The sequence below is a fragment of the Pseudorasbora parva genome, chromosome 13 (assembly GCF_024679245.1).
Source record: "Pseudorasbora parva isolate DD20220531a chromosome 13, ASM2467924v1, whole genome shotgun sequence".
NCBI classification, from domain to species: Eukaryota; Metazoa; Chordata; class Actinopteri; order Cypriniformes; family Gobionidae; genus Pseudorasbora; species Pseudorasbora parva.
In genome coordinates, this window is record NC_090184.1 from 11,209,571 (window position 1) to 11,222,218 (window position 12,648).

At 39.8% G+C, this 12,648-nt stretch overlaps 1 protein-coding gene across 3 annotated transcripts in view; it reads right to left on the minus strand.

Annotated features, from left to right (window-relative positions):
• LOC137038527 (cytosolic sulfotransferase 3-like) overlaps positions 1 to 12,262 on the minus strand; it is a 38,079-nt gene extending 25,817 nt beyond the window's left edge. The window contains exon 1 of one of the 3 annotated variants that reach the window (XM_067413167.1): positions 11,986 to 12,262. In XM_067413167.1, the coding sequence (XP_067269268.1) occupies positions 11,986 to 12,103 (118 nt within the window). In that variant the 5' untranslated portion in view covers positions 12,104 to 12,262. Of the gene's footprint in view, positions 1 to 9,963; positions 11,249 to 11,985 lie in introns of those variants that run through there. The other 2 variants (XM_067413165.1, XM_067413166.1) reach the window with 2 other exon arrangements.
• Between the last annotated feature and the right edge of the window lie 386 nt (positions 12,263 to 12,648).

Consider the following 12,648-nt stretch of genomic DNA (forward strand, 5'->3'; position numbering starts at 1 on the left):
AAAATGTTCCTCCATTTCTCTTTAGGCCAGTTGATGTGTTCTTTGGCAAATTGTAACCTCTTCTGCACATGCCTTTTTTTTAACAGAGGGACTTTGCGGGGCATTCTTGAAAATAGATTAGCTTCACACAGACGTCTTCTAACTGTCACAGTACTTACAGGTAACTCCAGACTGTCTTTGATCATCCTGGAGGTGATCATTGGCTGAGCCTTTGCCATTCTGGTTATTCTTCTGTCCATTTTGATGGTTGTCTTCCGTTTTCTTCCATGTCTCTCTGGTTTTGCTCTCCATTTTAAGGCATTGGAGATCATTTTAGCTGAACAGCCTATCATTTTTTGCACCTCTTTATAGGTTTTCCCCTCTCTAATCAACTTTTTAATCAAAGTACGCTGTTCTTCTGAACAATGTCTTGAACGACCCATTTTCCTCAGCTTTCAAATGCATGTTCAACAAGTGTTGGCTTCATCCTTAAATAGGGGCCACCTGATTCACACCTGTTTCTTCACAAAATTGATGACCTCAGTGATTGAATGCCACACTGCTATTTTTTTGAACACACCCCTTTCAACTAATTCAACTAATTGCCCAATTGCACAGCCTTAAGAGCGTGCATATCATGAATGCTGGGTCTCATTTGTTTTCTGAGAATCTACTGAACCTACTGGTAACTTGTTTGCCACGTAGCAATAAAAAAATATACGAAAAACCTTGATTATTCTGGTTAGTCACATTGTACTGCTATTATTTTGAACAATACTGTGTATATATATATATATATATATATATATATATATATATATATATATATATATATAATATGAGATAATATACCTCAATGTACTGGATAATACAATCAGATTTATATGGGAACATGTCTTAAATATATTGATTTATATTACATAATATATAATATATAATTATCATATATATTGTATACATGGTAAATATGAAATAATCTAATGTACACTGTCTGTCATATATTTTAAAATATAACAGATTAAAATATAATATAGAAATATTTTCTAAATATAGAATAGGGCTGCACGATTAATCGAAATCAAACCGCAATCGCGATATGGCTTGTGTGTGATTATGAAAGCTCAAAGGCTGCGATTTTAATTAAATAAATGAATGCCCAGTGTGTTAGCGAAGAGCGACTCTGTGATAAACACTGCTCCGTCTGAAAGACTGTGAGTTTGAGTCGCTTATAACGTAAGTTTGAAAAAGCAACACGAGTCAAACATCTTCACAAACTAGTGAAGCGTTCATAAACCTGTTCAACAAAAGACAACGTTTAATAACATGTTTTACCTCACTTCATATCGTCAGTCGAGTGTTTGTGAACTGATGTGGCTTCTCATCAGAGTGAGGCAGACGATGCGTTATTTGATAGTACTCTATGTCAATCAGCACTGCATTATAATACACTTTATTATTATGAAATAATAAAAGCCTTGACGGCTTGAAGAACTCAAATACAGCATATTTTGCTGCAGTCGTGTTTATTGTCGTCATGTTTAATCAAAGCGTCTCTATCTTCTGTTTACACCGCGTCAGCTTCTTTCTTTTTTCTTTTTTTTATTCATGCAAAAATATATACAGAAAATTATACATGCAATTACAGCTCACAACAAGGATAAAAACAAAAACAAAAAATTAAAGTAGTTCATGTCAGGGGTAAAATTACACCATTTTAAAGTAACAAAAAGCTTCATATTGTCTTTCTTGCTTTTTTGTTTTTAATTTTCTCTAATGTAGTCCCATATTGTTTAATTTCTTTTATAAAATGTTCAAAGCTTGGCTTAGCTTTAGCCCATTTTTTCACATGAATGTGATATTTTCCAAGTAAAATAAAAAGTTGTATAAGGAAGCACATCGTACTTTTGGAATCGATATTGTCTTGTACAAAGAAAAATATTACATCTTATAAATCAATTTTTATATATCTTTCAAACAATCTAGATATGAAATTAGAGACATCAAACCAAAACATTTTTGAAAATATACAATAAAAAAAAGATGAGTCACAGATTCTTTGGCAATACCACAGAATTCACACAAGTTTTAAATATTCACATGGAAACGTTTAAGAAACTCCTTGACAGGGTAAATTCTGTGCAAATATTTTATAAGATACCTCTCTAATTTTATTATTAATAAAAAACTTGTTTGTTATTAACCATACTCTTTTCCAATTAATATTTTCAAATTAAGCAGACCAAAACACTGTTGAACAAGGCAAATAATTTGTTTTTAAAATGTTTCTAATATATTTGTTACTGCATTTATCTATTATTATGTTAATATCCCCAATAAATATTGTATCACTAGAAAAACAGTTTTGAAAATCAACATTTATAGGACAAAATCCAGGGTTTTTGTAATAGTTATACAACTCTGTCCGAGATTGCATTAAAGATTATAGCATATTCTTTTGGCTTCAGAGGAATCATACATTTATTGAGAAATTCAGAATATGTTAAAAGTAAACCTTGTTCATTAAGTAACTGACTGACAGTAAGAATTCCATTGTCATACCAAGTCTTATTAAAGATTGACATTTTTTTGTACAAGATATCTTTGTTATTCCATATAAGATATCGATGCGGTGAAAAATTTTGTTTATATATTAATAGCCAAGCCAGCAGTGCCTGCTTATGAAAGTTTGCAAGTTTAACTGGGATTTTTTTCTACCGAAAAGTTGCATTTTAAAAGGAAATTAATGCCACCTACAGAGTTAAATATGTAATTTGGGAAAACATTCCATATACTATCTTTATTTTTAATAAATTCTATTAACCATTTTATCTTAAACACATTATTAAGATCTGTAAAATGTAAGACTTCAAGGCCACCAAAGTCTCTATTATTATTTAGAATATCTTTCCGTAAATAGTGTATTTTTTTCCTCCAAATGAAATCATAAAGAACCTTATCTAATTCCCTAACAACATTATTTGGAACATCTGCTGACATAGATATATAAACAGACCTTGAAAGTCCTTCAACTTTTGAAAGTAGAATACGTCCATTTAGGGACAGATCTCTCATAAGCCACATATTAAATCTGTTTTTAATTTTCTCTATAACAGGCTCAAAATTTAGCCTGCTTCTTTGATTCATATCTTTACATACCATTATCCCAAGGTATGTGATATTATCTTTAATTGGTATACCACAGATTTCTTTCAATGCACAGTCCTTAAGAGAGAATAAAGTGGACTTATTTTTGTTCATTTTTAATCCAGAAATTTCAGAAAATGTTCCAATACATTTAATAACTTCTTCCAATTCATCACTATTTTTGACAAAAATTGTGGTATCATCTGCTAATTGGCTAAGTTTAATCTCTTTTCCAAACACTGAAATTCCTTGAAAATTTGCTTTTTTGATATGAACCGCGCCAGCTTCACATCATGGGGTGCGTCTCAATCAGCTCCCTAGTTCAGTAGTCAGGGCACTGATCAGGGAGTCAGCCCATTGACTTATGTCCTGATCAGTGCCCTGACTACTGAACTAGGGAGCTGATTGAGACGCAGGCATGGATTTCCTGAAAACTAACGTCAATTACTTCTCTGAGGCAAATGTGGCATTTTCCGCTCAAGGGCGCCCTCTGGCTTTCAGTATGAATTTTAAAACTTTTGGGGAATCAATAATAGGAAAATAATGCTTAATACATTTTAAAACTTAATAAACTTTTAAAAATTATACATTTTTTGGACAATCCATGTTTTTCTTCAATGTACAGGAGTTTTCCCCCCACAGTGGATGCACAAGATGTCATAGTTTTTGATCTGTAATGCTTTATTTTGGCCACTAGAGGTCCCCATAGGCCTCACATGACTAAACATGTGCCTTTTGTAATCTGTGTGATTGTTTTCACCTGTGTCTTAGTCTGTACTGTGTATTTAAGCTGGCCTGTTTCTGTGCATCCTCGCTTGGTTATTGTGGTTCTGAAGTCTGTGACTGATGTAAGTCTTCTCTTGTTCCAAGAAGTCCTCTGTGGTGTTTTTTGATTGTTTCCTCAGTTACTTTTTGCATATATTGGAACCTTTTTCCCTGAGTTACTGTTTTTTGAGATTTCTGACTCTTTCTTGATTTTTTGTCCTTTTTGGACTGGACATTCTTCTGTTTTTGTTATTGCCTGGAAGAAAGGGCTTTTTGGGCCCTTTTCCTTTTTGTTGTTAATAAACTCTTTTTGATTCATCTAAGCAAGCGTCTGACTATTGGGTTCAAACCTCTCCTGTGGCTCAGTGGTGGAAACTAAGACTTTCATGCCAGAGACCCGAGTTCGATTCCTGGTTCTGACAGAATAACCAAGCCACATTATGAACCCAGAGACGCCTAACCCTCAAGAACTCTTTGCCACAGTTGCTCAGCATGAGTCCACAGTTCAGCGTCATGAGACAGCCCTAGCTCAGCAGGAAACTTTGATGGCTAAACACTCACAGGTGCTGACAGATCTCATGACTTCTATTCGTCAGATCTTTGACCGGCTCCCCTCCACTCCAGCTAATGCTTCTACAGCTGCCGCTGTACCCCTTCCAGAGTCTCAAACGCTCTCTCCTTTGGCTGAACCTCGCCTACCTCCACCACAGCGTTTCTTGGGTGATCCCAGTGCATGTGATGGGTTCCTGACTCAGTGCTCTCTCACATTTGAACTACAGCCATCTTCATTTCCCTCAGATCGGGCCAAGATTGCTTACGTTATCACCCTCCTTTCTGGCAAGGCTCTCTCCTGGGCAACAGCGGTCTGGAAGGCACAGAAGTCCTGCTGTTTAAGTTATTCAGCGTTCGAAGAGGAGTTCAAAAGAGTCTTTGACCATCCCCTCAGTGGTCGACGAGCATCTAAGAGACTTCTCACCCTCCGACAAGGAAATGGCAGCGCTGCTGAATATGCTATCCAGTTTCGAACAGTTGCGGCAGGGAGTGGTTGGAACGAAGAGGCCCTCATAGTGAGTTTTCTGAATGGTCTATCTGATGCGATCAAGGATGACTTGGCGACCAGAGAACCTGCCAGTGATCTTGAGACTCTTATTGATCAAGCAATCCGGCTAGATAATCGCCTGAGGGAACGAAACCTGCATCGCCAGTCTGTTTCCACACTGTCTGCCAGTCCAGCTCCTTTTCAAATGCTATCAGTGCCCCAAGACTCTCCAGAACCCATGCAGTTGGGTAGGGCCCGAATGTCTCCTTCAGAGCGTGACCGTCGTATGAGAGAGCGCTGCTGTCTATATTGTGGACTGCAGGGTCATTTTCGCTCGACTTGTCCCGAACTCTCGGGAAACGGCCAGTCCCGCACAGGCAAGGAAGGACTGTAACGGGAGTAACACGCACTGCTTCACCTTCCAACACTGGGCTGTCCCTTCCCATCACACTCACTTGGGGAGGCAAGAAACACCAACTCCAGGCCTTGATTGATTCCGGCGCTGCCGGGAATTTCATGGATGTTACCCTTGCCAAGAATCTCCAGATCTCCACGGATTCTCTTCCTGCCCCCCTAACGGTAACGGCCTTGGATGGAAGACCATTAGCTCCGGGGAGAGTAACCCACATCACCTCTCCTCTTTGTCTCTTCATTTACCAGCACCAGGAGAGAATGAGCTTCCACCTAATACAATCTCCTGAGTTCCCTATTATCCTTGGTCACCCCTGGCTCCTCCAGCATAACCCACACTTTGACTGGTCCACCGGCGCAATCCTCAGTTGGGGTTCCAACTGTCAGACTACATGCTTGGTCCAGAACTCTCCGGATGCTGTTCTCGAGTCGCAGGAACCCTTAGACCTGTCTCGAGTACCTACTCAGTATCACCACCTCAAGGCAGTGTTCAGCAGGAGGAAAGCCACTTCCTTACCTCCACACCGCCCCTATGACTGCGCCATTGAGCTACTCCCTGAAACCGTTCCCCCCAGAGGTCGTATATTCTCTTTGTCTCCCCCAGAACGTACTGCTATGGATAAGTACATTGACGAAGCTCTTTCGGCAGGAATCATCCGTCCATCCACCTCCCCAGCTGGAGCTGGATTCTTCTTTGTTGGGAAGAAGGATGGCGGACTTCGGCCATGTATTGATTACAGGGGCCTAAATAAGATCACTGTTCGTAACCGTTATCCCTTGCCATTGATGGGTACTGCCTTCGAAATTCTGCAGGACGCTTCCATCTTCACTAAGCTTGACTTGCGCAATGCCTACCATCTTGTGCGCATCAAACAAGGAGATGAGTGGAAGACTGCCTTCAACACACCCACTGGTCACTATGAGTACTTAGTTATGCCTTTCGGTCTTACTAATGCTCCTGCTGTTTTCCAAGCTCTAATTAATGATGTTCTCAGAGACATGCTTAATCAATTTGTTTTTGTTTACTTAGATGATATATTGATCTTCTCGAGTTGCCTCCAGGAGCATGTAAAACACGTCAGTAAGGTTCTCAGACGCCTTCTGGACAACCATCTTTATGTCAAACCTGAGAAATGTGAGTTTCATGTGACCAACGTCCAGTTCCTGGGGTTCATCATCAAGCCTGGCCAGATACAAATGGACCCTCAAAAGGTTCAAGCAGTTGTGGATTGGCCCACCCCCTCATCAGTAAAGGAGGTACAGCGGTTTCTTGGCTTTGCCAATTTTTATCGTAAATTCATCCTGAACTTCAGTACTGTAGTGGCTCCTTTGTCTGCCCTCACTAAGGGAAACACAGCTGGCTTTTGTTGGGGTCCTGAAGCAGAGTTGGCCTTCAACAAACTTAAACACTGTTTCACCTCTGCACCTGTTCTTATTCTACCTAACCCAGATATTCCCTTCATTGTGGAGGTTGATGCCTCAGATGTTGGGGTTGGAGCCATGCTGTCCCAAAGGGGGGAGGACAACAAGCTGCACCCTTGTGCATTCCTTTCTCACCGCCTTACACAGACTGAGAGAAACTATCATGTGGGTGATCGAGAACTACTGGCAGTTAAGCTAGCGCTTGAAGAGTGGAGGCATTGGCTTGAGGGGGCCAAACACCCATTTCAAGTACTTACAGACCACAAGAACTTAGAATACATTCAGCAAGCTAAGCGACTCAACCCCCGCCAGGCACGTTGGTCCTTATTTTTCAACCGATTCCAGTTCATATTATCCTACCGCCCCGGCTCCAAGAACCTTAAACCTGATGCCCTGTCCCGAGTATATGTAAAGACTCCTCATGAAGATTCCGTTACTCCTATTATTCCAAGTTCCAAGATAATAGCTCCAATCAGGTGGGGGCTGGAGAAGACTGTAAAACAAGCCCAGGCCCGTGATCCTGACCCAGGAGGAGGGCCTACCAACTGTTTGTTTGTCCCGAAAGCTGTCCGCTCCCAGGTCCTCCAGTGGGGACACTCCACATCCCTCACTTGTCACCCTGGCACTTCTCGCACCCTTGAGTTCCTCCAGAGACGGTTTTGGTGGCCAACTATCAAGGAGGATGTCACCACATTTGTAAAGGCCTGTCCCACATGCAGCCAAGGTAAAGTCTCTCATCGTGCACCCCAGGGCCTACTACACCCTCTTGCCATACCCCATAGACCATGGTCTCATCTTTCCATGGATTTTGTTACTGGACTTCCACTATCACAGGGCAACACCACCATCATGGTCATAGTGGATAGATTTTCCAAGGCTGCCCGATTTATCCCCTTGCCCAAACTACCCACAGCAAAGGAGACTGCTGAATTGGTTATGAACCATGTCTTTCGCTTCTTTGGCATCCCACAAGACATTGTCTCTGATCGTGGGCCCCAATTTTCCTCCCGGTTCTGGTGGGCATTTTGTCAATCCCTGGGAGCTACGGTGAGTCTTTCTTCTGGGTTTCACCCAGAGTCCAATGGGCAAACTGAGAGGCTTAACCAAGATCTGGAGACCACCTTGAGGTGTATGGTGGCTAACAAACCATCCTCTTGGTCTTCTTTCATCATGTGGGCAGAATACGCACACAACACCCTTCGCTCCACTGCTACAGGCATGTCTCCTTTCGAGTGCCAGTTCGGATATACTCCTCCTATATTTCCTGAGCAAGAGGTGCAGGTTGCTGTTCCCTCCGTACAACAGTTCATCAAGCGCTGCCGTCAGACTTGGAAGAAGGTCAGACACAACCTCCTTAAAGTCTCCCAGCAGTACCAGCACCAGGCTAATCGCAGGCGCAGACCTGCCCCTACTCTGCGCCCTGGTCAAAGAGTCTGGCTCTCCACAAAGAACATTCCCTTGTGGGTGGAGTCCCGTAAACTTTCCCAGAGGTTCATCGGTCCCTTCAAGATTGCCAGGAAAGTTAACCCAGTTACTTATCGGTTATACTTACCTAAGTCTTAAAAGATAAATCCCACTTTTCATGTCTCTCTGTTAAAACCAGTGTTGTCTTCTCCTTTTCTTGTGACAGGTAAACCTCCTCCTCCTCCTCGTATCATTGGTGGCCAGCCAGCCTACACAGTCCACCGAATACTGAATGTCCGTCAAGTTCGTGGGTCTCGGCAGTATCTTGTGGACTGGGAAGGCTATGGCCCTGAGGAGCGCTCCTGGGTCCCTGCCAGGGACATCTTAGACCCAAAACTAATTCAAGAGTTTCATGCTTCCAAGCCCAGTCGTCCTGGAGGGAACGTCAGGAGCCGTTCCTAGAGGAGGGGGTCCTGTCATAGTTTTTGATCTGTAATGCTTTATTTTGGCCACTAGAGGTCCCCATAGGCCTCACATGACTAAACATGTGCCTTTTGTAATCTGTGTGATTGTTTTCACCTGTGTCTTAGTCTGTACTGTGTATTTAAGCTGGCCTGTTTCTGTGCATCCTCGCTTGGTTATTGTGGTTCTGAAGTCTGTGACTGATGTAAGTCTTCTCTTGTTCCAAGAAGTCCTCTGTGGTGTTTTTTGATTGTTTCCTCAGTTACTTTTTGCATATATTGGAACCTTTTTCCCTGAGTTACTGTTTTTTGAGATTCCTGACTCTTTCTTGATTTTTTGTCCTTTTTGGACTGGACATTCTTCTGTTTTTGTTATTGCCTGGAAGAAAGGGCTTTTTGGGCCCTTTTCCTTTTTGTTGTTAATAAACTCTTTTTGATTCATCTAAGCAAGCGTCTGACTATTGGGTTCAAACCTCTCCTGTGGCTCAGTGGTGGAAACTAAGACTTTCATGCCAGAGACCTGAGTTCGATTCCTGGTTCTGACACAAGAGGTTCATATTTCATATTAAAGACAGACTTTAAGAATAACTCCTTAGGCTTAGACCTTTCTAATTTTTTTAGTCATAGGCTGTCTGCATATTAATAGGTAACCCAGCAGTTTTCTTTTTTTTTTGTAAAATAAGTTTTCTGTAAAATATTACAAAAATAAAAAAAATAATTAGTATTACTATTATATTGTTATATTTATTCTGATGTACTCTTTTTTTTATTTGTAATTATGAAAATGTTATTGTAATGGTAATATTTCTTATTTTTAAAAATATTTTTAGCAGTAATAATAATCATAATAATTATTATTAGTCACATTAATATAAAAACACAAAATGTTATATACACACACTTTTCATTTGTAAAAACTTATAATGACAATAATCACATTTTAAATCGCAATCGCAATTTTACCCTGAATAATCGCAATTATATATTTTCCCCAAATCGTGCAGCCCTAATATAGAAAAATAATGAATGTCATGCAACATTTGATTTGGGCTATTGTTAATCAACCTCTGTAATCCTATGCAGGAGCTTGCTTAACTCATAAAAAATACTTTGTTTCAATAAACATACATGAAATAATGTAGTTCAGTTCTGTTTTTATATCAATGTATTTTAATATATGAATCAATAGAATAGGTTTTCCATCCATATATTGCTATATATTTTCAAATATATGAGGAAGTTTCTGATACATTGAAATATATTTTCTAATGTATTGCTATATAAATTCTAGTATATTGCAATATATTTTTGTTTCGTAAGGGTAGGATGACAAATTACCTTCTAATGACAGCTGATTCAGGATCACCATCACTGCTCATTCTCCTCGACCTATCAGCGGCATTCGACACCGTGGACCATACCATCCTCCTGGACCACCTCCATAATATAGTTGGACTATCTGGAGCAGCACTGCAGTGGTTTCAGTCCAACCTTCCTGACAGGACTAAGCATGTTACATTGGGAGAATGTGAGTCCAGGCTGCTCACTGTTACACGTGGTGTTCCGCAGGGGTCGGTTCTCAGCCCAATCTTATTAATCCTCTACATGCTCTCCCTCAGTCCTGTCATCAGCAGACATGGACTATCTTTTCATTGTTATGCTGATGACACGCAACTTTATATCAAAACTGCCCCGAGCCCCTCCACAGCTTTGTCACGACTCACCACATGTCTTTGAGGAGATTAAGGCATGGATGGGAACTAACTTCCTCCAGCTGAACTCCAGTAAAACTGAGGCACTACTGGTCGGCACCCCTCATCAGATCCACTTCTCTCCATTATCCCAGCTCATCTTTGACAGCCAGGTCATTACTTTCTCTTCCTCAGTCACTATCTAGGGGTTTGGTTTGACCCACAGCTAACGTGATAATAAATGTGGCGTTTTCCATAGGGATCCCAATTTGTCTGTCTTTCTGACGTACGTCGAAGTGACCGACTGAAAGGGAACGTATAGTAACCCTCGTTCCCCGAAGGAGGAAATGGAGACGTATGTCTCGTTGCCACAGTTGCTTTACCATCACTGCAGGCCGAGCCACTAGTTCGGCTCCTTGGTGAAAAACAACAGTGCGTGGCAATCGCTTCCGCGCCGCGGGGCGGGATGTGATATGCCAAGCACGCACGCCAATGTTCATTGGCCCATTTTCTATATATCAAAGCTGATAGGGGCTCCCAGAAGTGATCCTGATTCGTCGGTCCTTCTGACGTAGGTCTACGTTCCCTCCTTCAGGGAACGAGGGTTACCATACGTAACCGAGACGTTATACGTATGAATTTCACTAAGGTTGATTAAGTTTTTGTTTGTTTCACTACTGTTTGTAAGAGGTTGTTTAGTTATGAGGGTGGAAGAATTTGAATAAGTTTGACAAATGTGTTTGTTTCACTAGTGTTTTTAAGAGTCTTTTCAGTAATTATGGCCTCTACGGCTCCTCATACTAAACAATCTCAGTCTCTTCCATTAATTTCCTCTTATCACTCTAAAACTGCATTGAAACAATCAATATTGTGAAAAGTGCTATATAAATGAAGGTAACTTGACTAAAGACATCGACTATAGTTATTTGATTATTTGACTTCTTCAGTTGTTTATGGACATTGTTCACACATTTAATTCAGCCCAACATTCAGTGCAAGTCATTAAGCTGCAGATGGCAAACATTTAAATTATGACAATATTATTCACGTTATATTCAATAATGATTATAATTATATTATTATTATTATTATTATTATTATAATTCACTTTTTTTTCAAATTCAGAGTTCTTGTTTATTATAGAGCCTATTTGATTTACCTCTAAATGTTAATGCATTAATAAGCATCCTTATTTTGTCCTTAATAAAGATGTCCTGAGATGTACACAACATCTAATAAAGAAAAATTACAGAAAATCTACTAAAAAAAAAGGTAGTAACATTCTTAACCCTCAACATATTTTCCCTTTCACCTTATAGCTCTTTATACATTATTTTTTTAACACATACATTCACTTCTCATTACTTAATGTTGAAGTATTAATTCAGGTACTAATGCATGATTATTCATACACCCTTTTTGTAATATGTTAACCATAACTTTTATAAATAAAATTATATTTCACAATTATATTTCTAATGTTGAATAATGGCAGAAATATGCCAGTGATACAATTAATAAATGAGACTGTAATGTTTAAAGTATACTCTACTGCAATCATGTGATTTTCTTTAATTCCAAATTATGATTTTATCTATTGATTTATAAATCAGGTATGGTATTTATTCAGTTATATCCTAAAATAATTTCAAGAAATGTATTTACTTACTGATGACAAGTCTGGGATTTCCATTATGTTGAAAAAGTGTTGTTCCTGTAAATCTCTTGGTCCTTTTTGATCGCTCCTCTCTTTTGCTCTTCTTAAATGTTTCATGCAACTCTTTCATGCAGCTCTTCCGTGCTAAATTTTATTACGTGGTGTAATAATGCAGTGCTTATCCTCTCTCTGTCCCCCTCTCTCTCTGCACTTTACACTCAATCTCAAACAACAAGTTATGTAAGTTCCGACAGCCTTTCTATTCACTTTTCCACAATGATTATCACAGATGGAATCCGAGTCTCACGTCTCCCCCCCCCCTCTCTCTCTCTCTCTCTCTCTCTCTCTCTCTCTCTCTCTCTCTCTCTCTCTCTCTCACACACACACACACACAGGGACATTTCATAGACGTTTTATGGTTTTATACTGACCTAATGACATTTACTTCCCTAACCCTAAACCTACCATTCACAGAAAACTCTTTGCATTTTTACATATTTAGTTAAAATTGTTGAGTAGCCTATATTTATTTAGTGATTTGAATTATGAGGACAATATAGGAGGTGAGGGCTAAAGTCAGAATACCCTCCACTATAGAAGGACTTTGGTCCTTATATTAGGTCAAATCAGTACACACACACACACACACACACACACACACACACACACACACAC